Genomic DNA, 25,372 nt, shown 5'->3' on the forward strand with positions numbered 1-25,372 from the left:
CCCCCTCCCCCACTCACCACCGTGTCCCCAAACAAACAGAACCTGGGCATGGTGTCCCCAACCACCCCGCTGGTCACCGGACCGCTGTGCAGACCCACACGCAACTGAACCGGAGCACCCGTGTCAGGCATCAGCACGGCTCGGGAGACACGGAGCATGGCCTGCAGCCACAGGGGAAGAAAGAGGAAAGGCGGGCGCGGGAGGTGGAAGGGGGACGAGGGAGGTGCTGCACCGACGGGGCTGGTGTGGACGGTAGGTTAGCTGACCTGGCTAGGCAGGTGACCTTGCTAGGCACTTGGGAAAAATGGTTGTAGGTTGCGGACCCCGGCAGGCCCTGTGCTTCCCGTCCCCTAACGCGCCAGCCGCATCGTTGTGCCCGGACGTGCTCACCTTGGCAAACTCCAACGCCCGTACCGCATGCAGCGGATCTTCCGTACCGCTGATGACGGACTTGTACCCGTCCTCGTCGTACGCCACTAACCCGCCGGCCACCATGTAACAGTCTTCGTGGGAGGGGAGCGCGTGGGAAGCGAGAAGGGAGGGACGAAAGCGAGGAGGTGCCGGAGAGGTTGGCCGCTGGTGATGGTGATGAGGACGGCCGTTAGTGAACGATGTCGAGAAGTGAGCGGTTATGGGTGGCGGGGGCATGAGGGTAGGTGTGAGTATCTACGGGCAGAAGGGGCAGGGGTCGCGATAAAAAAAGGGGTCTAGGGATAGTATATAGTAAGGCGGCAGGGCCCGTAGTAACCATACCTTCCCCCATCGCCCCCCTAAGCACCACGACCCTTTCTTTACAGCTAACGACAACATTGGCTCCAACCAGCTCACCTCCAATCGTCTCCACTTTATAAACCTTGTAGATGTCCACCAGGCCATCAAACCGGCTGTACAAGTCGTTGAGGAAGGTCATGACCGTAAAGGGCGTCGTAGAGCTGCAGGTGGTGGTGAAACCCTGCGTTGCGTACAGACACCGGGGCACACACCACATACAACATTGGGATCCCTATAAACCAGCTACAACCATTAAAACATCAACATGCAGAGACGCGAGAGGCTAAAAAAAGAAAGGCAGTATTAGAAGACCTGCACACAGCTGAGCTAGGAAGAAAGTGAAGCACTTTCACGCTGAACCGGTCTGCGTGCATTTATATTAGCGTCGTATACCACGCAGTACGGAATGATGCAGTACTGATCAATCAATACGGAAAATGCTTAGTACACGGCTTACCACAATGTCGCAAAAGAGGATGGTTACGTTGGAATGCCAGGTAGCCAGAGTGGCCAGCTTGGGGACCGTACCCGCGGGGCAAAAAGGGGACGCCAGCAAGGGCCCGCCTTCCGCTCCGACACCGCCGAAACCGCCACCGGGTCGCAATAGGTCGATTGGGCCACGACCCATGGGACCGTTGGCAGTCGTCGCGTGGCGCAGCGTCATGTACTCGATGACGTGGCGGGGAAAGATGCTTTCCAGCAACTTGCGTTCACAAAAGTAATCGACGGGAATGTCCAGGATCAGGAAGGACAATACCAGCGATTCAGTAAGGGGATTTGTCGGCGCTCAGTGATTCGGTTTTGGGTTTAGGGGATTGTTGTTGGTTGAGCGTTAGGCTCAATGGGCAGCCGCAGCTAAACCCTAAAACCCAAGTGCTTGCAGTTGCCCTCCATTTACTTATATTGGGGCAAGACCACAGGTCACCGCCAGTGCTGCTGAAGGAAGGCACTGCCGGGGGACAGCGATCCCTCCATCCCTCCATCCTTAGGGCGATAAGCTCCGTTCCTTAGGCTTGTATCCGTAACGAAGCCCTAGGTCAATCATACAACAATAATTTAAACGCGCAATATTCCAATCCCTGTGCCCCCCGGCTCACTTTATGCTCCTGTTCGAGCAGTCGGGATAAGTGGGTCTGCATCTCTACTTGCTCCGACACATCGATCTGAGTCAGCACCAGAGTCCTGCCACCGCCGCTACTGCCATAGCCACCGCCATCACCGCCGCCGCCAATCTCGCTGCTACCGTCCGGCGCACGATGTAAGCTGCAATGCCCCGCGATCACATTGCCGTTAATGCCGCAGGCGGCGGCAGCAGGGGGCCCAGCGCCTTCGCGTAAGCTGCTGCCACCACCCGCACCCTCCCATGTGCATGTGGCGACATGAACTCTGTGATACACGGGGCGATTGTGCTTCGGCGTTGGGGGCACGCTCGTTGTCGACGTTGCAGCCGTGGCGGCACCCCTGCCCGCGTGTAGCGGCAGCGGCGGTGCCGCCGCCGTCGCCGTGTCGTCGCAGCCGTCTGTAACGCTAGCAGACAGCTGCTTCTTGAGGCTGGAGGCTGGCGAAAAAAACACAGCGGATTCCGTAGTACCGCCTCCGGGCGCCGTACCCACGGACTTGTCTTCCGCCGCACAGGAGAAGAAGCCCTCAGCGTCCGTATAGCGGTTGCTGTTCACGTTATTGCTCGTTATGTTGCTTACTCGGCGGCAGGCAGACGGCTCACGTAACGCAGCAAAGGAAACCGACAGCTCGTCCCCAGCGTCGCTGCCACCATGCGTTTTGCACAACTTGGGCGCTCCAGACGACGCCGACACTGCCGTACTTGCCGTTCCCTCCGGCGTTGGCAACGCAGCGTCAGCAACTGTCCTTTTATAAGCCGCCGTCAAGCCCGGAGACCAAGCCTGTACGTCATGTGCTGTGCCGGGCGGCTGGCACGTAGCCGAAGGGGCGCTGGCGTTGGCAACCGACAAGGCTGCCAGGTCATGTGCACCCGACGCCACCGCCACCGCAGCGGCACCGGCAGCACCGTCAATACTTCTGGTAAAGCTGGTCAGCAGCTTCTGCACTCGCACCACCGAGTCATGGAGGCGTCCTCGGCGGCTGACGCTCCGATACATGGTTTCCGGGCATCCTGGAGGAGTGCCGTTAGGGCCGCCGTAATAGCCGTACAAAGAGTTGTTATGGTAGGGACGACCGCCGCTGGACCCCGCCGTCAAGCCTCTCCAGCGGTCAAAGGCGACGACGGTGCGGGGAGCCGCCGCCGCCGCTGCTGCGGCCGCCGGCGCCCGCGCCGCGGCCTGATCCGCCGGCGCCTGCGGAGGCACGGCGGGCGGCCGTGAAGCAGACCTGACGGAGCCGTACGTGACTGCCGTCTCCAATTCGTCGTACAATGGCGGCGTCTCACTGATGGCCGCGTGCGTTGTGGGGCAGTGACAGTTTTGATGCTGTGCGCCAAATGCGTGTTCGTTGCACCCCATCTGATTGCTACACAATGCGAACGGAGTCCATGCCTTGGCTTCCGTTGGCACCAACCCATTGGGTACCACCCGTACAGTGTTTACGTGCTGTTGCTGCTCTTGCTGCTGCAGCGGTTGCTGCTGCTCTTGCTGCTGCAGCGGTTGCTGCTGCTCTTGCTGATGCAGCGGTTGCTGTAGCATGCGTTGTAGGCGACCTGCACCCGGATATGGGTTGAGTGAAGCCTCCAGCCCCACCTCCATCTCCTCCCCTAACTCGCCCTCCGCTGCTCCTGTCGCGTCCGTCACCGCCGCCGCCGCCGCTTCCGCCGCCTCACCTGATGCCTGGCATATAGGGCCCAGCCAAGTGGCACTACGTCGGAGCGGCGCTAAAGGGGGTGCCTCCGCCTCCGCCACCGCCACCCCTGCCGGCGCCGGCGGCCCAGTCCTGGCGGCGGCGCCGCCGCTCCATTTGCTCAGCAGCACAAGCTGTTCGGCAGGTTGGCCTGCGGACAAACCAGGCGCTGTGATCGCTGCGACGGCTCCTTTGCGATCCCGCCTGACGATTGAAGCACTGCGGGCCGACTGGGGGCCTGCGCTCTCGCTGTTACAGAAAGGTACGCCGTCACAGCATCGTTCATTTGCAGCGCATCGGACTGGCAGCATACCATTCGTGGAGGAGCCGTAGACGTCAGCCGTGGCGGCCGAGCTTACACCACCCGCAAGACTTGACGTCGGAAGCACCGCCGCAGCTGCCGCCAGAGGTGATGTCGTACAGGAGTCGCCCATTAACGTACTGGCGGCTCGACGGGGGGCGCGGCGCCGCCTGGCCGTGGTGTTGGCGGCCGCGGCATCTGCGATACGGACCATGGTGGTGGCAGACGCCGCTGCCGCCGCCGCCGCTAATGCTTCGACAGTACGACATGGCGACCGCGGCGCCCCAGAGGGGCCCCAACCTTCCGTCAGCAGCGGGTCAACACCGCCGGCAGCGGTTACGGGGCTTGACGGTAGGTCCGCTGTCGTCACCGTACATGAGACTGCGGCAGCGGTGAAACCCGCTGGGGCATTTGCCTGTCTCCCGGCGGCGACGTCAGGCACTGTGAGGACACTCGCCTGGCAGTTCCTACGATAAGTGCTGGCCTGGGGCTCCGCAGGGTTGAAGTCCTTACACGACGGAACCCCTCCTGAAGCTCTCACGGCTCCTGACAGACCCTCCCGGCTGCAGGCAAATGCCACCGGCTGCTGCTGCTGCTGCTGCTGCGGTGATTCAGGGCCCCTGAGATATTCAGTTGATGTGTACGACACGGATAACCTGCTGCGCTCCGGAAACGGGTAGATCCCGTGCCCACTGCCACCGCTGACGGCGTCGGCTGCCGACAAGCCAACGACCATGGCGGCGGCGGCGGCGGCGGCGGTCCGCTCCACACCTCTGCCACCGCCGCGCGTTTGGCACAAGCTGAATGACCATGACCTGGGCCCAGGCCGCAGCTCCTCCACCGCCGCCGTCGTCGTCGCAGCCCTCACTGACTGGACCACATCTACCATGCTGCAGTTGCGGAGCCCGCTTACAGTTGCGTGACGTTGGTGGTGGCGGTGGTGGAGCCGACAGTTCCCAGTCCGCTGGTAGTGCCTGCGGCCGCCGCCGTCGATGGTAAAGCCGTCGCCGCCACTTTGGGCAGACCCGCTCCCCACTTGGTGTCGCGGCGGTACACCATCATGAACCGACATGCTTCCCATGACTTCGTCATTACTGCCGCTACCGTCAACAAAGGTAACAGACGCGGTTTCGGTTGTCGTACAGCAGGCGGCGTTGTACTGGGTAACATGCTCAGTTGCCAGTGCTGGCGGCCGCGGCAGCGTTGGCGGCTGCGGAAGCGACATTGCTGTCGCCGTGGCCAGTCGTGGAAAGGCTACCCCACGGGCCTGTACGGCTTGTCGCGACTCGACGTGGTAGGTCACACCGCCACAGCTGCCCCCTGCCGAGTAAAGTCCAACCTCCAACGGTCTCGCCGTGCCCGTTCCAGCCGCAGTCGCGATGTCGTTGAAGCTCCGGCTGCGGCGCCGCTGCGACAGGGAGGCCAACGCCGCCTCCCGACGGGTGTTGCGGCGCCTGCCGCCGCCGTCACCGCCGCCAGCGCAGCCCAAACCGCCTCCGCCACTGCCACTCGCTGTCCTAGCAAGATCGTCCAACAACATTTTCTCTAGTGTATCTAGTTCCGTATTACCACCGCAGGTAGATACAAACGTTGTGTCGCCGGTGACGGCGACGGCGGGCGCCGCTGGGTGGTGTGGGGTTTTCTGTGGCAGATGCGCCGCTGCCGCCGCGCCCGTCCCCCTCGCGGCGGCCGACTCTGCACACGGCGTATTCGCGCAGCAGTCCGGGCCCCCGGCGGTCTCCCTTAACCCTCGGAGCAGCACGGAGCGTTGCGGCAGGCGGATCACTGCTTTGAAGCTCTGGTGGCGCAGATGAGATTGTGTGGGCCAAGATGCATGTGGCGTGTGTGAGTGTTTGCGGATGTTGTGACCGTTCGTGGTGCTGGCAAGGCAGGAGGAGAAGTCGGTGGCAAGGGAAGAATGCGACTGAAGTAGAAGAGCGGGAAGGGGACAAAAGCAGCGGCGGTTTGTGTGGCTCGCTATTGAGTGACTCGCAGTGGCCGGGTGGGTGAGTGAAGTAAACGTTTTGCGGGGGGCTCTGTGAAAAGTGTCGGGACTATCAAAGACAGAAACAATCCACGGCGCACCTCCCCGCGACCGAGCGCCGCCGCCATTTGTTCCAGCAGCACGGGTTCCGGAGCTGACCCGCCCCCGCCACAACCGCCGCCGCCGCCGCCGTGGGACCGGGCCGGGGAGCTTCCGAGCAGCAACGCCGTCTCAGCGGCCGCGTCCGGCCCCGAAACCGCTGCCACTGCCGATCCGGGACCACCACCCAGGAGCAACTTCAGGAGCGCGGTGCCCATGCGGCAACCCGTAATGTTGCCGTACAGCTCCAAGCTGCGGGTATTTTGAAACAAGATTCTCCTGTGGCGCCCCGATTCCGGAAGTAGTGTAGTGTTGGGGAATGTGGAGGAAATGGGAAGGTGAAGGCGAAGGCGAAGGTGAATACGGCAGCAAAGACGTTAGCGATGGAAGGGAGAGAAGAGGAGGAAGAAGGATGGGAAAGCTGGGAAAGGCACGAGGGCTGCGGAGGCTCAACGACAACAGGGAGGAGCATGGGGGACCCATCGCCTCAAACACGACAGCGATAACAAGGTGGCGGAGGCGGCGACGGCTGGCGTGTAAGTCTACATGCTTGGCAGCCACGTCACCAATACAACCAGGACCTTACCTTGCTTGCTTTGAAAGGGATGGAAAGCAATTTTGCCTGGCAGCCCCGTGTGTATTCTCGTGTGTTCATTCCCATCGTACGTTCGTACACTCACCCTGGGAACTCCAAAATGGTGACGCTGTACGGGGCGCTGCTGAGCGCCATCACACTGGCCGCGACCACTGGTATACCTGCCGTACAGCAGGAACGACAGGTCTCGCCGTCGGCTGCAGAGGCTTTAAAGTACTCCACAAGCGGCGCTTCGCTGCGGCTGTGCCGTACACGCGGCAGGTCCGGTAGGGGGGAAGGCAAGGGATGGCGCTGGGGTTGCTGTTCCTGCTGTTGTAGTGGCAGTGCCGCCCGCTGAGATTGCTCCTGGCCGCTTCCGAAGCCTAGTTGGCCGCTACATCGGAGCTCCCTGAAGTCCCCAGCCGAAGGAGCCGCCAACCCCCTCATCGTCAAATCCGTTACGCCCCAACAGGAACCGAAAACCGCCGCTTCTGCAGCCGCTGCTGCCTCTGCCACCGTCGCCAAGAGCAGCACTGCGTGACGAGGCGGCGGCGGCGGCGGCGTAGCAACCACCGCAGCAGCACCGCCGTGGGCGCCGTTGCCCCCGCCGCTGCCGGCCGTTGCTATTGCTGCTCCTGGCCGCTCCTCTCTAAATTCACAACTGAGTACCTGCATACGGTCCGAGACCGGGGCCCCAGACGGGACGAGTGGAAGAGCCGGGGTAAAACACATGCCCATCGAGTGCACCCTTGGGTACGACCTGGGCATGGGGCGAGGGGGGGTATCACTAGGGCAGCACACCTTCGGGCCACACGCCCCGGTGGGTGTGCGCCACTCGCGCGGGTGCAGCAGGTCGTCGTCCGTTCCAAGAAGGTAATCCTCAAAGGTTCCCCAGGGTTTGCTCGGGTGCACCAATTATATATCCCTCTCACCCTCTCACCCTCTCACCCTCTCACCCTCTCACCCTCTCACCCTCTCACCCTCTCACCCTCTCACCCTCTCACCCTCTCACCCTCTCACCCTCTCACCCTCTCACCCTCTCACCCGCTCACCCGCTCACCCTCTCACCCTCTCACCCTCTCACCCTCTCACCCTCTCACCCTCTCACCCTCGCACCCTTTCACCCTCGCACCCTTTCACCCTTTCACCCTTTCACCCTCCCAACCTCTCACCCTCTCACCCTCTCACCCTCTCACCCTCTCACCCTCTCACCCTCTCACCCTCTCACCCTCTCACCCTCTCACCCTCTCACCCTCTCACCCTCTCACCCTCTCACCCTCTCACCCTCTCACCCTCTCACCCTCTCACCCTCTCACCCTCTCACCCTCTCACCCTCTCACCCTCTCACCCTCTCACCCTCTCACCCTCTCACCCTCTCACCCTCTCACCCTCTCACCCTCTCACCCTCTCACCCTCTCACCCTCTCACCCTCTCACCCTCTCACCCTCTCACCCTCTCACCCTCTCACCCTCTCACCCTCTCACCCTCTCACCAGTAGCACCGCATCCGCAGGCGTGGTTCCGGAGCCAGGTATCCCGATCTGGGGTGATAGCGCTAATTCAGGTGGGTGGGGCCCAAGCGGCATTTGGAACCTGCAGGAGGCTCCCCGGGCGGCGCAGCTGACCAGCCGCCGGTGGACCGGCAGTCACGAGAGCGGGGCAATGGTTGCGGATTTACACCTATTTGCCACACCGTCGCGCAGGCGGAAGCTCCCGCTGGTCACTAGTTATTAACTGGTCGTTGTTATCTGGTCGCTAATAGTACCACTGGCACGTGGTGAGGGATATCCTAATGTGCCTTGGTGGCCTTTGATATTTTCAAGTGTCAGGTTTTGCAACCTGCAGGATCGGGGACTTGCTTAGGATCCACTGGAATGTGGGAGAGAGCCAGGTAGGGACGCAAGCGCTCTTGGCAGGGACAGGTAGCAGGCTGGTCATGGGGAAGCACTGAACGGGGGGGTTCGGGTGGCAGCAAGACGGCTGGGAAACGGGTGCGCGCGAATGGGGAGGTAGCCGAGGCAGGCAGGGCCCCTACCTGGCTGCAAGTTCTACAGCTTGCCGCGCTGATGCGTCTTGCTTCAACCAAACGTTGGTCAATTTCTCATAGCGCTGCAGGATAGACCCGTAAGTTTGCATGTTAACTGCTGGTTCCTGAGGCGGACATTCGCAGGCGCGTCGCGAACTTGCATACCGATTCAGAATAGTTGGCGCCGGAGCGCACGGGACTAGCCGTTGATTCCAAGCGAAATATTACGTGCACGTTTGGTTTGCCGTTGGCAGTGAGACATCCGTTGCCTTTGCCATGGAAGCAACTCCAAAGTTTCAGCATCCGGTTCCTATTAGCCGCATTGCATGGCCTCAAGGCGTCTTTTGACAAACCAAGCACTATAAGCGCTACAAAAGGCGTCTCTTTGCCGATATGGCGTCTCAACGACTGAGCGTCCACTAATGGGAGAGTCGCGATTCTGGGCACCACGGCTGCGACCATAGCGTTGACTGATCCTCCACTGCCATCATTCACAAACATCTTGTCCAGGCACAAAAATTGCGGTAAGCTAGCAGATGGCCATCTCAAAGAAAAAATGAATGAGCGGACCAGGTTCTAGCTGCAGTACAACGTGTATCGCTGTTATGTAAAAGGTATTATCCATTCACAATTATTCAAGCAGCATTGCTTTGCGCGTCTGAGATGGTCCAAGGCCACTAGAAGGCAGACCACAGTTAAAACGCAACGGCATACGGCACCAAGCTGCGGGACCGAGAGCAAAAGTAAATGCCTGGAGACAAGCGTCATATGCATTTAAGCAGCCACATATATCTATATGAGGCGGTGTGGCGCCAAGGAACAGTAACACCCGGAAGAGAAGGGCCTCTTAGCCTCCTCCTGTACAGTATGTGAAGTCTGTCTGAGCCATGGAAGATGTTGCCGGAATCGCCTATCAGGAAAAACCTTGGCACTGAAATACCATAATTTTGCACCTATGTTCGTTAACTCTGGACCAGCTTGTGGTCGGCCCTCCGCTGCGGAAAAAGCGCCTAGCCCGCTGGCACAGATAAATATGTGGACAAGATATCGATTAATCATACTGAACATATTCGAGAGCGGAACTTGTGTACATGAACTCCACTCCGAAAAGGCACTTCCCAGTGCGACAAAAACCTTTCTTTGACGAGAAGCAAAAACTCCTTTGACGAGAGTATTCGTTTTGTCAATAAGGCATAGGGATTTGTGACACAGAGAGCCTCCTAAAGACGTACATAAGCAACCTGCTAATATTGGCATGCGACAAACTACGGAACTCAGTAGGCGCATACGAACAACTTGGAGTTCTCCTAGGATGGCTTACGCGGATAGATTATCAAAATTAAATTTAAACTGTAGTTATTTTAAAATAATGTTTAGATTTGCGATACGGATATGCGCAAGACGTCCCACGCACGCATTAAGCGGCTGTAAGGGTCACGCCCGCGTTGACAAGCATTGCAGACTGTTTCGCGAACTGATACATTCTTTTGTCTTCCATGCTGCACATCATTGTAAGGCCAGTAGAGCCTTAAAGAAGTTTTATTTTAGACCCCAACAATCCCACAATGCCGTACTACTATGAGGTAGTACCTCAACAGACCGCTCGCTCCTCTGTTCCGCGATAACTCTGTGCCGCAGCAAAACAATCAATAAATCTTTTTATTTACTCAAAATAAAAATGACTTCATTGCTTATATCGCAATTTGTCTTGCGAAGATCAGGAAACGTTTCGGCGCCGCAGCAGAGGCCTCCTTGACCGCATGGCCTGTCTCTTCTTCCCGGTCCGGCCCAGCCTGCCAGTCAGTAACAGTTAACCATATTCGCTTTAAAAATATCATTAAGTTCTTCTTCAACAATCCAAGCAGCCGGCATCCGTACCCGCCCAGGACACAATTGTACCGCGGCAAGCGATCTTAGTACATCGTCCGCCCTGATCAACCTGTAGGCGAACCAGATTAAATCCTCAGCTGACAAGCCTTACGCATCTGCTATCCAGGACGCAGTTTGCAGTATGGTGCACTGCAAAGAGACGCGGCAGACGCTGCAACTTCGCGACTCATTCCCTTCTTGGACATCAAGTCAGGCCCTTGCTGTCGTATTGGGAAGAGATTGGGGACCCGAATGCTATCCGGAAAATCCTTGCGACCAGGTGTGGGCAATGGGTCAGAGTGGCGTTGGAAATGTAGAAGAGCTGACCAGGAACTAAGTTGAGGCGCCGTTGATCCGCTAGATTTGGTTGGATGCTGGTGGTGAGTTGCTGAACCCAACGAATACATTCTTAAGTCGGATGGGGTGACGGATTAGGGTGCCCCTCTCGCAGGGGAGAGCAGGGACTGCCTCGGGAAAGGGGGCCGCTGGTGAAGCTTAACCACCCTGTAACGACATACATAGAAGAGAGAGGTACATGCCAACAGGAGAGAATGCCGTGTTGTTAAGCAAGTGGTGGGAGCCTGCAGGCTCCACAGCTGTGGAAGTGGGATTCGACGTACAAAGCCTACAGAAAAAACATATATGAAAGGGCCATGGCAGACCGTATGGTAGTTGTGCATAAGAGCTTACTGTGCAAGGTTATAGTCGCAAGCCTGGCACCGGAAAGGCAAATGTTTGCGGGGGCAATCCAACTGGCGCTACACAAATTTTTAGCGATGCAGAACCCTTTCTCACACCAAAATACGCGTGCTTATCATTTGCCAAATAATCGGAGTCCAACCAGGCCGGTAGTCCTCCTCTACATGTCAAATATACCTGGTACATCAAATAGGTATATTGATATATTGACCTCAGCACCACTCAAGCGCATTAATCGTAAATTGGCGCGTCGACTTTTTCTTCACATCACCAAGGCGCCACTGCGCATTCCGCCTGCAGCAATTAAAACCTGCGGGCGGCACATGAAGCCGAGCAGGAGGCGCGCAGCGAAAGACTCGGCTATAACTTGGTTGGGCAAATCTACTGCTCAATACTGCCAACACCGATGTCGAATGTTGCCTTTTGCTCACACGCTTTCAGAACCCCAAAATCTTTGTATCCTCGAATCGCTGGAATACGACTTCAAGCATCACAGTGCGCAGCGATACTAGCAACGCGGATATGACAAGAGTATTTGTGCAGCGCAGCTAGGAATGCTGATGTGCTTGAAGGAGTTTCGGCGGCGGTTATTAGCGGATTGGGACTCGAGTAATATCGACAGGAATCCACGGGAGCTCCCGGGGTTTGTCGATGGGGCGGTTCTGATTCAGAGAAAGGTTCTGATGTACGCAACGGCGGCATGTCGCTACCTAAAATGGATGGATGTGGCATCACAGAAGGATGATCCAACCGCCCCGAGGAAAACGCCGGAGTATTTAGGGGTATATTTATGCTCCAGAAGCATCGTACGGCATGGACACGTTTTCGTTGGGGTTAATGGGACCTGGATGTATGACCTGTTTTGCACGCCAGCCATTACGCACCCTCACCTGCCGAACGTATTTGCCGAACTTGCCTTCGGGACGCAGTGGAGGATGAGAGGGATGAGTATCATGTGTTAATGGCGTGTCGAGCTTATGCGCCTCTCAGGCTTGCCCTGGAGTTTCACAGAAAGATTGCGAGGAAATGCGAAATGAGAAATAAAATTCTCGTAATCTTTTGGCACGTATCCAGAAGGCTTGAAGGCTCCAAGGGAATTACTGTAGTAAGGGACTTCTATCCACAGCACTTTGGCAACAGCTCTTAGTATCGCTGTATAATCACTGATCTAACCCGCAAGATGGGCATATATTCACTTTTTCTGAATTCTGGTTGCAGGTACGCCCCTTGATAGATATCCCACATGTTGCTGGCCAGTACGGCCGGTACGACATGCGTGTGTGTGTTACATGGTTGGGGGTGCGTGACCCCATACCTGTACATCCTCGCCAGACGGGCTGGCTCCCGCTTCATGAGCTCCAATATGCACTGCTGATGATCGAATCCTTCCTCCACACGAATATCATGATAAGCCATGGAGCATCCAAGTAACACGTGTTTTTCATCCTCGACTTAGCTACATACGTACTGGTACCACAACAGCGGCAGATCCGCTGCTCCCTGGGGACATGGTGCCTGGCCCTTCGGGTTCTGTTTGCCTCCAAGGCCCAGCAACACAAACAAAACTGCACACACACACACACGCATTAACATACACACACAACACACACACGCATTAACATACACACACACGCACGCACACACACACACACACGCACGCACACACGCATTAACATACACACACACACGCACACACACACACACACACACGCACACACACACACACACGCACACACACACACGCATTAACATACACACACACACACGCACGCGCACACACACACACACACACACACACACACACACACGCACGCACACATGCACGCACGCACGCATGGCGTTGATCAAGTTGGAAGAGCACCGGGCTAGATAATCGGCAAGTTTGTAATTCGAATCCCAGACACGGTATTTAGCTTTATTAGGAGGTGTAGGCTCGGATCCCACCACAGGCCCCCCGGGTGAAATAGATTGGGGTGTCGAAGGCTGAAGACACTGGGTTCCTCCGGTGCGCTGGGCGGCTGGAGGGGGAGCTCTCACCATGAAGTTCTGTACACTGCCGCAGAGCGGTGCGGAGGAATACTTCTGCATAAGGGCCTGGACTTGGCTGAATACCATAACGAAGCCGTGTGGCGGCAGGATTCGCAAGGATAGGATGGCGATTGACACCAGTGTGAGTGCATTGGTGAATCGCGCAGCTGTAGATCATGCGTTCAATGAAACAGAGATTGCCAGGAATCTGAGATGGTGTATGTAGCTGTGACGACGCCTTGCGTCTAGAAGAGAGAACGGTTATAAGGGAGAGCGGATTCTGACCGATAGAACGACCCTCCAATGGCGGAGTGTTTCGGTAGTCGTTTCCGTTGCAGTGCGGGTAGGTGCCCCTGGCCAGCATCAAGCCTCGATCGATATATGTAACGGATACACACAGATACACACATACACACAAAAACGTGTAGCAGCAGTTCCATGCCATGTTGTTATTGGATTTCAGCTGCTCAGGCCGAGCTGTTACTATTAGTGCAGCTGTTCGGATCCAATTGCGCCGCCTGATTTGAGATGAGCCCTGCCAACTAATAACACAATATCTATGTAATCTGGATTTGTTCCATGGAATTCTACATTAGCGCAATATCACATCTGGGGCAGTTACCCTAGACCTGTCTGTCTGTTTTCCAATCTAACCCATCAGCGCTATCCTTGCTGCGTTACGATGCCGTTGAAGGAGACAAACCGCACACATCATGATGTGATGGCTTATCATGCAAACCTAATACATAGAGTGTAGTAACTTCCTTGCTCTGCGTCGGGAAAAATCATGCTTTTAGGTGTCAGGCTACCACTCATTGCAATACCGCTCATCCTCCCTCTTCCCTCCCTCTCCCCTCTCTCCCTCTTCCCATCCACCACGTTCCTAAACATCGGATCAGGACATCAACCAACCAACCGACCACTGCTCCTTACATCGCTTCCACACAACAAGTGTGGCATTACACATGGCATTGGGTGGGACACCACAAAAAGGACCCACCCGAAGCCACAGCCTTCCCAGTGACGCACATACGTACATATGCACATACGCACAAAAACATGCACACACGTCCGTCGCATTCAGAACCGTCGGATCCCCCGCCACCGCCACCTCCTCAGCGGCCAGAGCCGCCACTGCCACCACTGCCAACTGTAAAACCGCCAGTCAGGGCATGAGAGCTCCCCGGCCGCCATCATCCTCACCCTCTCCCCCCAACCCCAACAACGACACCGTCGTGGTGGAGCCCGCAGTTGGCGCCACCTCTGCCGTCGTACCCGCTGCCGCAATTCCAACCGCAATTCCAATCAGACGCCTCATCAACGCTGTCAACGGCCTCCGCTACCAACGGCCTCCTGAGGACGTCGATAACAAGCCAGCGCTGCCGCCGCCACCGCCGCCCTCGCCGCCGTCAGGTGGTCCCGTCAAGCCCTTCCGTGGCGGCGCCCCCACGCCGACAGCTATCCCTGAAGACAACCGACGCTGCCGCCGTTGCCTCCTTCGCCGCCGTCACCCACCGGCATCGCTGCATAGAAGTCCTGATGCCCCGGCGGCTTGGGCAGCCATAACGAGAACAGCCCCGGCGGCCGTCTCAGCGCCCTCCAAGCGGCTTCGTACGACCGTCCCAGCAACCCCTTCAATTGACTGTACGACAGATCCTGCCAACTCGCAGCCTGCGCTGCCTCCCTGCCGTCATCGGCTGCGTACTCTGACCCCCCGCGTGTGCCGCAGGTCCCCTGGGGCCCGTGTTCCGAGGCACTGGTTGGTTCCTGCGGGGACTCCGGCAGAGCGATGTGGAGAGTCTTATGGGGCCGGCCGTGGTGCAGGTGCAGGAGTGCAGGATGGGTGGGGGGCCCGGTGTCATTGGAGCTTGTGTGTTACTGAAATGGCCCACTTTCCCCCCTCTTCCCCCTTCTTTCCCCCACCGGGGAAGCGGGGCACGCAACAGTGGGTCCCTGCCCCACCCCACCCCACCACCCTATCCCTCGACATCTTGTACCTGCCAAGACCCTCCGAACGAACAATGAACGGAACTGTCGGGGCAGTGATGACACCAATCACCACCAACCCACAGGCACCACCAAGAATAACAACCATGCGGCATTACGGCCGCTGGGACGCTATCACCATGCGCATCACTAGCATCATCCCTATCCCCTTCCCCAAGCTCACCACTCGAACCAGCAGACCTCGCTTACCTGCTGCGGGGGCTGTGGAGGCGGCTGCCCCCAGGTCAACCCCTCCTCGTGTCGCACCCGTAGCACCTGCTGCTGCTGCTGTTGCTGCTGGTGCAGTAGCAGCAGTAGCGCCACCATGCGCCGCTGCATGGCCGCCCGACACAGCCGAGAACGGGTCTTCTCTGACCCCCAGGCGGGCCCCCGCTTGGCCGCACCCGCCTTGCGGCCGTCTGCAGCCAGAGTCACCTCCAGGTCGCCCCCACCGCCACCGCCCCCTCCGGGACTCCCAGCTCCACCGCGTCGAGGTGGAGGTCCCGACGCCATCACCGACCAACGACCCACTCCCCTACTAGGCGGTTTTCCCCCCGGGAGAGGCGGAAACAGTTGAAGATGCTGCTGCTGCTGCTGTTGTTGTTGTTGTTCTTGGTGTTCTTGGTGTTCTTGCTGTTGTGCTGAAGATGGTAGTCGTAATTCTAATTGGCGCTGTTGGTCCTGCGGTTGTTCTTGTTGCTGCTGCTGCTGCCGTTGTGGTTGTGGTTGTTGTTGTTGTGGTGGTGGTGGTGGTGCTGGTGGTGCTGGTGTGAGCTGCATGACCATTCCCATACACGCTCCAGGCGGGGCGGACCAGTTGATGGAGACTCCTGCTTTGGGTGGGGGGAGGGAGGCGGTGAGGGGAAGCAGGAGGTGGGGGAGAAAGAGATAAAATATTTGACAAAGAGCAGTGGTAAGGCAGCGGTAAGCGGTAACATAACATCATGACTTAGTATCCCGTGTTGACGAAGATACATTTACGTATAGGATACGGATATAGACGTCAAGGAGAGAAGACAAAAGCAGGGGGGTGGGAAGACCGTGCATACAAACGTGTGTGCGTATGTGTTTTGTGTTCGTACAACGACGGGTTCAAGGGCAGCGACCTCTAAGCCACAGGCCATACTGTCATACCAACAGCTCAACACCTCAAAATACCTCAACAGCTCAATATCTCAATCCAATCCCTTTCAACCTCTTCCAGTTCTCCCCAAACACATGACGTACGTATAGCAATCAAACGAAGGCACGAAGCGCAAAGCAACAGAGTTGCTGCTGATGCTGCTGTGGCGGCGGCGGCGATGACGACGACGACTCGTGAATGCGTACGACACTGGAACTCGCGCAACCGCCAACAGTAAGGATAGTAACGAACTGCCAGAAAGAACGAAGGCCAGCGAAAAAATCGTAGCATAGGCATCCTCCTTTTTTTCCCCGGGCCCCCTCTTCCCCAAGAAGGGGGACCCAACAGTCAAAACACACACGCGACCGGCCTTCCCTCCACACCGGGGAAACAGATGATGTACGGTTACAACCTTGCCCACAATATAAAACCGACGACTTTTTACAAATGGACATTGCAACCTTATCTGTCGTCATTATCATTATCATCATCATCATCATCAACATTGACATCAACACCACCCGCTGGGCCTACCAGCCCCACCGAACATAAACTGCGCGCCGCAGATCGCCCCACCCCCCACCCCACCCCCCACCCCACCCCACCCCCCACCCCACCTGAGGGAACCTTACGGGTCGCATCCGGATTCAAGCCCAGATGGGCGGGGGGTGGCGGCAGCGCCACCAGGATCGGAGGGTGAGGTGTGTACGGCACCGCTGCAGTACCCGGCGCCGCCACGACGGGGTCCTCGAGCAGCCTGCACACAAACGCCCTCCGGGCTGCCGCTAGTACGGCAGCCCTGGCAGCCTCGGCGCCTGAGAAGGGGGAGGAAGGGTTTGCGTCATATGCAAGTAAGCAACGGGAACGGCCTGCTGGCACCCAAAGCCATTCGGACCTGCTGAAGTCGATGAAGTCGATGAAGTCACGGACCCACATGGTTCTGGAAATACAGTCCCATTACGTTACCGACATCTGATAGTGGTGTAGTCGTCGTGTCTGGCCTCGTGATAGTGCCCTTGACGGCCTTGACATTCAGCTTAGTGCAGATGAGGCTGTAGCTACTGATAACATGTACTACTAGTAGTACTAGCAGTAGTAGTAATAGTAAAACTAGTACTAGCAGTACTACTACTACTAATAATAATAATACTAGCAGCAGTAGTAGTACTAGTACTAGTAGTACTAGCAGTAGTAGTACTGGTAGTACTAGTACCAGTGGTACTAGCAGTAGTACTGGTAATACTAGTACCAGTAGTACTAGCAGTAGTAGTAGTACTACTACCAGTAGCAGTAGTCAGAGGCCAAGCCTGGCTAGCTAGGTGAAGGGGGAGGGATGGAAAGACACAGTTGTTAGCCATATGAGTCCCATCTCTACGCTTATAAGGTCCCCACCGCCTTCGGAACACCTCCCCCCCACCCCTGGGGGCGTCGGTAGGCTAGCCGGAATAGTTTAGTTTGGGTCGGTCGGGTCAGTCGCGCGTTCTAGTTTTTTTGGGGGGTTGGGAGGAACACTTGCATACCGGCAGCCTTTCAGTATCAGCAATGCAGCTTTCTCTCCTGGCCAGCAACTTTACGCCACTTTTACGTCAGCATTTTTTTCTCGCCGCCTTCACTACTTTTTCTACACCTACTAGTTTACGGTTTGGCTATAATATTTCTGGCGGCTTAGGTAGGTAGGACTTCCAACGTCTACGTCAATTCTTCATCCCGAGGTTACAGTCGTCATCCCGAGGTTACAGTCGTCACAGTCGCCACGGACGCCTTTCGGTCAGTTCTTTCGGTTGCTACTATCTTGCCCTGGCAGCAGCTTCAATCGCGTGTGGTTCGTCTTTCCCCCCCACCCCTCCCCCCTCTCGCACCCGCCGCGGCCGCCATAGCGGGTGTGGTCCCCAACGCCACCAGGTCCAGGAACAGGGGCTCAGCGAGCAGGCCGCTCAGCAAGGCGCCCTGGAGGGGACGGTGGGCCCCGGGGGAGGGGAGAAGCACGTGTGTGGGTGTATGTGTGTTAGGGCGTGAACGATCGTCACAAATACATCCATGCACGCATCCATACATCCATACACGTAACCTGCGCTTCGAGATCCGTCCAGATTCAACACCCTGCACATAACTCCAAAACCCCCCTCCCCCTCCCCCTCTCCCCCCCCCACTCAGCCACTCTGCGGTTCCTACGTGTCTCAGTCACGAGCCAATCAAAGTACGACAAAAGAGGGTGTCCTCGCGGCGGCCGCAGTGCACTCGACAAAGCGTCGAGCGTTACATGACACGATGGGCCCCTCCTGCATATCCGAAATATCCCCTCCCTGGAGCTCCCTTCCCCCCAGCCCTTGTGGCTGCTGTCACCTTGGCCATTGAGACCTGCAGCCCCATTCAAACATGTGTTTCTTCCTTTGCTTAACCCCGTACCCGCCCTCTCTCCCCTCGGCGTCCAAACCCTCTTTCCCGCTTCTGGACCCGCTCCGACCGACCCACTGCTGCTGCTGCTGCTGCTCCGAAACCAGTACCTGCACCCCTAGGCAGCACCACCGGGCGATCTTGTCGCTACAGCTCATGGAGGACGTCGGGTCGCCACGCCCCGGCTTGCGCCGTACAGTCCCCACAGCAAGCAGCTGCTCTCCATACCCCTCCACATCGCCAGCCTGAGGTACGCGAGGAACCAGTCCGCCGCCACCAGTACCGCCGCCACCATCGCCAGGCGGTGCAGCAGCGGCAGTGCAAACCGCTGCCGCTGCCGGCAACGCCGAGGCCGCCAGCTGCGGCGACGGCGGCGCCACAGGCTTCATAAGGGCGATGCCGTCAGCTGCGCTCGGTGGCAGCGGGCAGTGGGCAGTAGCAGCCGGGTCGCCAGCTCCCGGCGATTTGGATTCCCCCGCGGGGTCTGCGGCACCTGGCGGCTGGGAAGGCATAAGGCCCGTGATGGCCGGCACCGCCGCTGCCTCCGCCGTAGCCGCCGGTATGGGACGGCCCTCCACCTCCACAGGCGCCATCAGCTTGATCGCCTTGGCGCCCGTACGGAAGCGCACTGAAGGCGCACCGGCGCCGCCGCTGAGCACCGGCAACGCGCCATCGGCTCTCCCGGCTTTGCCGACGCCACCACTGGCGGCGGCGGCCGAGGCCAACGTGCTGTCGTACGGGGCTGTCTTCCCGCCGCCGCTAGTACCCTCAAGCGAGCACACGCACGTCCCCCCAAGGCATAATCCTTCGAAGGGGACCTGCCCCCGGACGGAAAGGCAGCCGGGGAGCTCCTCCCGCCGCGGCTCCGAAACCGCCTCCGGCTCCGCGCCCAGAATGGAGGCATCACCGCACGGCGGCTGGCTGACGTACATGAGGAGGCTCAGACCTGGCCGCAGCCTCAGCCGCACCTGCGGGAGGGGAGGCGGCGACGGCGGCCCCTGGTCCTGTGGACCGCGCCGTACGGCTACTTGTACTGCGCCGCTGCCGTCACCGCCGGTAATGATGTCGTCCCCGCCGCTGCTGCCGCTGCATGGCATCCCGACCGCAGCACCTGCAGCCGTTTCTGCCGCCGTCGCCGTCGCCCCGTTAACGCGCACCCATTCAAATACGGAGAGACCGGCGGCAGCTCGCTGACCCACAGCCCCGCGTGCCGCTGGGACCCCACTGCTGTCTCCGCCACCATTGCCGTACTCCTGTCGTACTTGTAAAGCGAGAGCTGCTTCGTCGTACAGCCACGCCAGCAGCGCCCGCCGCGCCACTACCTCGGCATGACTGTCGTTTATGACGTCGCCCAGCGCGCTGCGTTTGGAACCACCAAGGCACTTGGTGCCCGTACCCAGGGCTACGACCATAAGGGAGCCGGTACCGCCCCCGTGTAGGCGACTGGCAGCAGCTGGAGCCGGAGGTGGGGTTTGATGTGGCAAGAGCCCTGCCGGCTGCGTGGAGGCGTGCAGAGGTGGGTTTGGGCTGATAGCTGCGGGTGCGGGCTCGGACTGGAGCAGCGGCTGCAGTGACGGTGGCGTGTTCGGATCAGAGTGTTCGTTATTGTATGCGATGGCGAAGCCTGCGGCCGGGTGAGTGAAGGGCAGCTGATTTTGGGAGGCGTCCGGAGGGCCGCGCGTGATAGTGGATATGGTCCCTGCAACGTTTTTGTGTGTGTAGCTATGACGGGAGATGTGTTGGATAGCGGTGTAAGTAGCGGCGGCGGTAGCGGCAAGCAGACATGGGGGAGAAATGGCTACGTGGTTTGGTGCTGCGGCGTCGTACCACGGCCGTACACGAGGACGGCTTACCTGCGAGGACTGTGTGCTCGTTAGGCTGCGGTTTTCCGGTTTTTGGAAGGGCGATGTATGCTGAGACCACTGCCGCAGCAAGTGCGGCAGCCATGTCGTCGTGATCACCGCTATTTTCAGGCATCACAGTTTCCATAGAAGATTAAGTAAACCGATTTTTTAGTAGCATGAGTAAATCGTGAAATCGTGCAAACACTGTAACACACATCACGGCAACACTTTAGTTCTGAGCATGTCGTGGCACCGTACGCATTTATTGCATATCTGAGATGACCCGCGAGAATTTCGGCGCTATTTATTTGCAGCCTGCGTGATGCTGCTGCACAAAATGACAGGGCTGTTGGCCTGCTGTTAAAGGCTGTGTCGGAGTATTCACATGGTCCTGAATACTCCGCCTCTGCTTCAGCCTCTGCAGGCTACGGGGCAGTCCGGCTTTAGACGTCTGACATTCGTGCCGGCGACCAAGCCTGATGCCCATTCTGCGCCTACCGGCGTTGACCTGATTCCGTTGAACGAGGTACCACAGGTATGCTCATATTCTTTAGTTAGATTTCTTAAGCTGCATAGCCTTGGATTATTGTGCTAGGTGCCTTTTGCCCCTTAATCGATGGCATGCTGGCGGCTCGTCTGGCGGCGCTAGAGCCCTGCTAACGGGCATCTTGAAAAGTGTTCCTTGAAAGCCGTTCCGTGGATTTTGCCCGACACGCATAACGCGCAGATGCCGGCGCTGGCCAACGGGCCCCGAGTGGCATCGCAGGGGGTTCCTGCTGCCCCAAAGCAACAACGAGAATTGTTTCGGGAATCAGACTTGATCCTGCACTGGACCACTGTGCGAAATCGGGTAAGGCGGCCTTGTGGGCTGGGGTTCTATGAGCTACTGCCTATCGGGGCCCAACTTCGGTGGGCTGCGATGTGTCCCTACTGTTATGCTTTTGCGCGTCCCGTCGGGTGTCAAACCTACGGGCCATACGCTGCGAAAAGAACCCGTTTTTTCCGTTTTTTCGCTACCAGGGCGCCGGTTACCACAATCTTGGCAACACATGCTTCATGAACAGCGTACTACAGGTATGTTGAACCCCACCTTCGAGGAGACATGTGCAGTTGCGAGTGGGTGCCTGACATAATGAAAGGCATCGAAACCGGAATTTAGGAATCGGGGTGTGCTCTTAATGCTCCAGAAGAATGCCAGTCAATATGACGAGTGGCCATCCGCAAGTAGGAGTGGAACCAGGCTCTATGTATGTCTTGCTTGCCGTTGCAAGGAAGAGTCCAGACCCACCTGTTGCGATTTGGGTCACAGCCATGTAGTGGAAATGTGGGGCTGCTCCTATCCGGCCTTTTGGGCCACCCGTACGCTCCAACCACCCCTGATCGGGCCTCTATCTGCAGGCTCTTGCGCACACGCCGCCTCTGGCGGAGTTGTTTCTCAGCGCGCGGGGCGACAAGCTGGTAGCGGAAATTTCGGGCGGACGCGGTGGTGGTGAAGGACATTACGACCCCGTGGCGGCCACCCTGGAACTAGTGCGCCGGTCTTTCTCTAACCTGGTACTAGCGCCCAGGACCCATGCCGCGAGCCTGCGCCTGATCAACAAGCGGTGAGCTTTCCCAGATGTGAACAGAATTGACGGGAAAGCGGGGCCGCTGTGATTGTGTTGCAGCGCGAGGATTAATACCAACATGCGTCATGTAATTAGGTCCGCAGATTGAGTTTGGTTCACACTTGCTGTGTGCATGCACTTCTCCGGAAAGAGTGCTTGCCGCGTGCAGAATGGGCAGGGGCCTTACGAGTCATATGGTAGTATAGGCGCTTATGCTAGTAGGGGAGGTGGCAGGGTTATAGTGGCGCTACAATCAGGCAACGGGCATGGCAGCTGCATGCAAGCAGTCCGGAGGCTGCCCCTGGTTTTCTGCCCATCATCTCTAAGTCATGGACAGAGGTGGTATGGTTATGTAATCTTTTTGGGGCAGTCAAGCTAAGGAATCCAGGATCATACTTATCTGCCAAACCTCTAGATCCAGGTGGCGCGGGATCCAATCTCCATGCACTTGTCGTTGCGCCGGCAGGGAGAAAGGTATTGGCAGGGTCACAGTTCAGTTTACGAAGGGCGAAAAATTGTGGGAGAGCACTGCACGCAATCGGTGGCCTCTCTAGTTGCAGGAGAGCGGTTGCAACTGTGCCAAAAGCCGACCCACATTATGGATTCGCTCTCCCTACGCGATGGCGTTACGACAATGTAGCAGTACTAAAGATGCCGCTAAAGAGTTTATCAGATGGTTCCCTGAACTCGCTCCGCTGCACAACGAAGATGCCCGTCCCAATGCTCCCCGTCCCGCCCTGCCCCTTATGCCCACCGCAGGTTCCGGCTGGGTCGACAGGAGGATAGCCACGAGTTCCTGCGCTGCCTGCTGGATGCTATGCACGAGGCGTGTCTGAAGCGTTTCAAGCCCAAGCCGCCTCCGGAGCTCGCCGCCACCACATTTGTGTACCGTATCTTCGGTGGCCGGCTGCGCAGCCAGGTGGGTGCGACGTGGCGCCGCCCGTGCTCTCTTGCCCGCTCGGCCCGCTTCCTCCTTTTTCGCAGGTCTGATGTCCGTTCTTCTTGAGCCCACCTTGGCTGTGAACGGACCGGGCCTGGCAATTCAGACCTTGGCGCGGGTGATCCTTGTTGCACTGCCTGCGCTGACGAGCCGTGCATCTTGCTGCTGCATGAATGAATCGCAGATTGAATGCGAAGGCGTGGATTATGTCAGTCGCACGTACGACCCCTTCCTAGACCTTAGCCTGGAGATCAACCGCGCACAGTCCTTGGAGCGCGCCCTCTCTGCGTTCACGGCACCCGAGGTACTGGATGGGCCCAACAAGTACCGCTGTCCCAAGAATAACAAACTGGTGGGTGCCATGCTTGGACAACGGCGCATTTGCAGGTACCGTTTGTCGGTTTGGAGTGTAGGCGCTGTTGCGCATTCTGTGAGAACCGGCTTCTAGATGGCTTCAGTCCAGAAAAGACGCCAAAAAACGCAACAAATTCCCAGAACAGAGCACGTAAAAGCGTTACCTTTCCTTCATGCTCGCAGCAGCGACAGCATATGCAACATTACACCAACCTGCAAGTCTTTGGGCAACCTGCAGGCACAACACGCCCATGCGAGCACTCTAACCCGACCAAAACCTGCGAGTCCCGCCACAATACAGATGTGGACACCCGACCCCGATATCACCCTTGATGCACCCAACACGCCCAGCCTCAGGGCTGGGTCTTCTCACCTCTCACCTACCAAAAACTGTAAAACGCTGCTGATAAGACCTACCACGGGCCCGCGCAAGCCTGCAAGCCCATTCCAGCCCCTCTACATCAGCCACCAATAGCCCCCACGGCTGGTGGGGGCTATGTTATCACCCACCTTCCTGTTGGCGCCTTCACGCAACTGCCTATGCATGCTGTGTTCCAAGCTGAAAAATGGGTGTCGTCCTCGGGTGCTGCTACAGGTCCGCGCAGTGAAGCGAATCAGCGTGGAGGAGGCGCCAAACGTGCTGACGGTGCACTTCAAGCGCTTCGAGTACGGTGGATTCGGAGCCAAGATTAACAAGAAGGTGGATTTTGGAACACAGCTGGATCTGCGACCGTACATGAGCAACGTTAAGGGGCCCCAACAGGTGCGAGCTTACGGCCGATGGGGACAGAGCTGGGCCGTTGGGTATTCTCCCTCCTTTTTGACTGTGTGCAATTGTCTGCTCTTCGTCGTGACGTGTGCCATTAATATCTGCAACATGTTACAGAGAGTGGGAGGCTTCTGGGCCATTTGAACATGTCATTTCTACGATTTATCATACCATACAGCACCATCCACCATTACCACACTGTACTACGCCATACGAACTGACAGTCCAAGGCGGTTGATCCTGCCTACTAGGATCACTCCTCATCCATTCACCCGAACATCCGCAGAGACAGAGGGTTCAGCAATCGCCACCAATCCAGCGTGCAAATCTCGATCCATCAACTGTGATCTCAACTCCACATCTCAGCAGCTAGCCATAATCTCACGCTCCCGACAACGTCGGGGGTCTCCCCAGGAAACGAACCCAGGACTCTGTATAAGACAGTAGTGTCGCCCAGACCAGACCACGTAACATGTGCGTGCTTTGAACCCACTTGTATCGCAGCTGTACGAACTGTACGGAGTGCTCGTGCATCACGGTTACTCGGTCAACAGCGGGCACTACATCTGCTACGTCAAGGCAGCTAATGGTCTCTGGCACGTATGCGATGACCACCGGGTTACTGCAGTGGGGGAGCGCACGGTCCTGGACCAGCGAGCCTACATACTGTTTTACGTCCGCCGGCACCCGCGCAATGCAGCCGTCGCGGCTGCGGCTGCAGCTGCTGCAGTACAGCAGGCGCGTGATGGGCCGCCGCGGCGGGAGGGCGCTGACGGGCAACACGCGGACGAGGCGGCCCTGGCGAAATCGGGTAATGGGCGCGGCGGGGAGGCAGGTCCGTCTCCTTCGCGGCGAAAGCGGGAGGATGGTGCTGGCGGCGGCGCGGAGGCAGAGCAGCAATCGGAGGGTCAGATGGACAGGGCCGCCAAGCGTGCGCGGCACTCGACGCCGGGGGAGCCTGCCGCGGCCGCTGCTGTTCCGGCAGTCAACGGTGCCAAGGCCAAGGATAAGGGCAAGGCCCTGGGTGCTGTCAACGCCTCGGCGCAGTCCCCGAGCACAACTTTGGCCCTCATGCTGGCGAATATGGCTGAGAACAAGCGGGCGCTCAAGCTCAAATCGAAGCCGACAGACGCTGGGGCCGGACAGGGAGCCTCTGATGAGCAGCTGCAGCAACCGCAACCGGCCCTTAAGCAGCAA

The 25,372-nt window shown here is 58.1% G+C and overlaps 3 protein-coding genes across 3 annotated transcripts in view; 1 reads left to right on the plus strand and 2 right to left on the minus strand.

Moving 5' to 3' along the window:
* cyc42 (guanylyl and adenylyl cyclase family member) overlaps window positions 1-988 on the minus strand; it is a gene marked incomplete at both ends in the record, with an annotated part of 2,461 nt that extends 1,473 nt beyond the window's left edge. Inside the window, 3 exons of the mRNA XM_002958912.1 lie at window positions 18-161; window positions 415-503; window positions 829-988. Coding sequence (XP_002958958.1) covers window positions 18-161; window positions 415-503; window positions 829-988 — 393 coding nt within the window. The remainder of the gene's footprint in view (window positions 1-17; window positions 162-414; window positions 504-828) is intronic.
* Window positions 989-19,911: 18,923 nt separating this feature from the next.
* Window positions 19,912-20,073, minus strand: VOLCADRAFT_70123 (uncharacterized protein; the record flags this gene model as incomplete). Its single annotated transcript, XM_002958913.1, has 1 exon — window positions 19,912-20,073. A coding segment is annotated over one exon (162 nt), but the record flags the coding sequence as incomplete, so codon positions are not given.
* A 1,452-nt stretch (window positions 20,074-21,525) lies between these two features.
* Window positions 21,526-24,856, plus strand: VOLCADRAFT_70119 (uncharacterized protein; the record flags this gene model as incomplete). The annotated part of the gene is made up of 6 exons (XM_002958905.1): window positions 21,526-21,579; window positions 21,904-21,932; window positions 22,872-23,031; window positions 23,237-23,404; window positions 24,002-24,169; window positions 24,680-24,856. Coding segments are annotated over 6 exons (756 nt in total), but the record flags the coding sequence as incomplete, so codon positions are not given.
* Window positions 24,857-25,372: the final 516 nt, after the last annotated feature.

Source organism: Volvox carteri, assembly GCF_000143455.1.
Source record: "Volvox carteri f. nagariensis unplaced genomic scaffold VOLCAscaffold_111, whole genome shotgun sequence".
Classification (NCBI taxonomy): Eukaryota; Viridiplantae; Chlorophyta; class Chlorophyceae; order Chlamydomonadales; family Volvocaceae; genus Volvox; species Volvox carteri.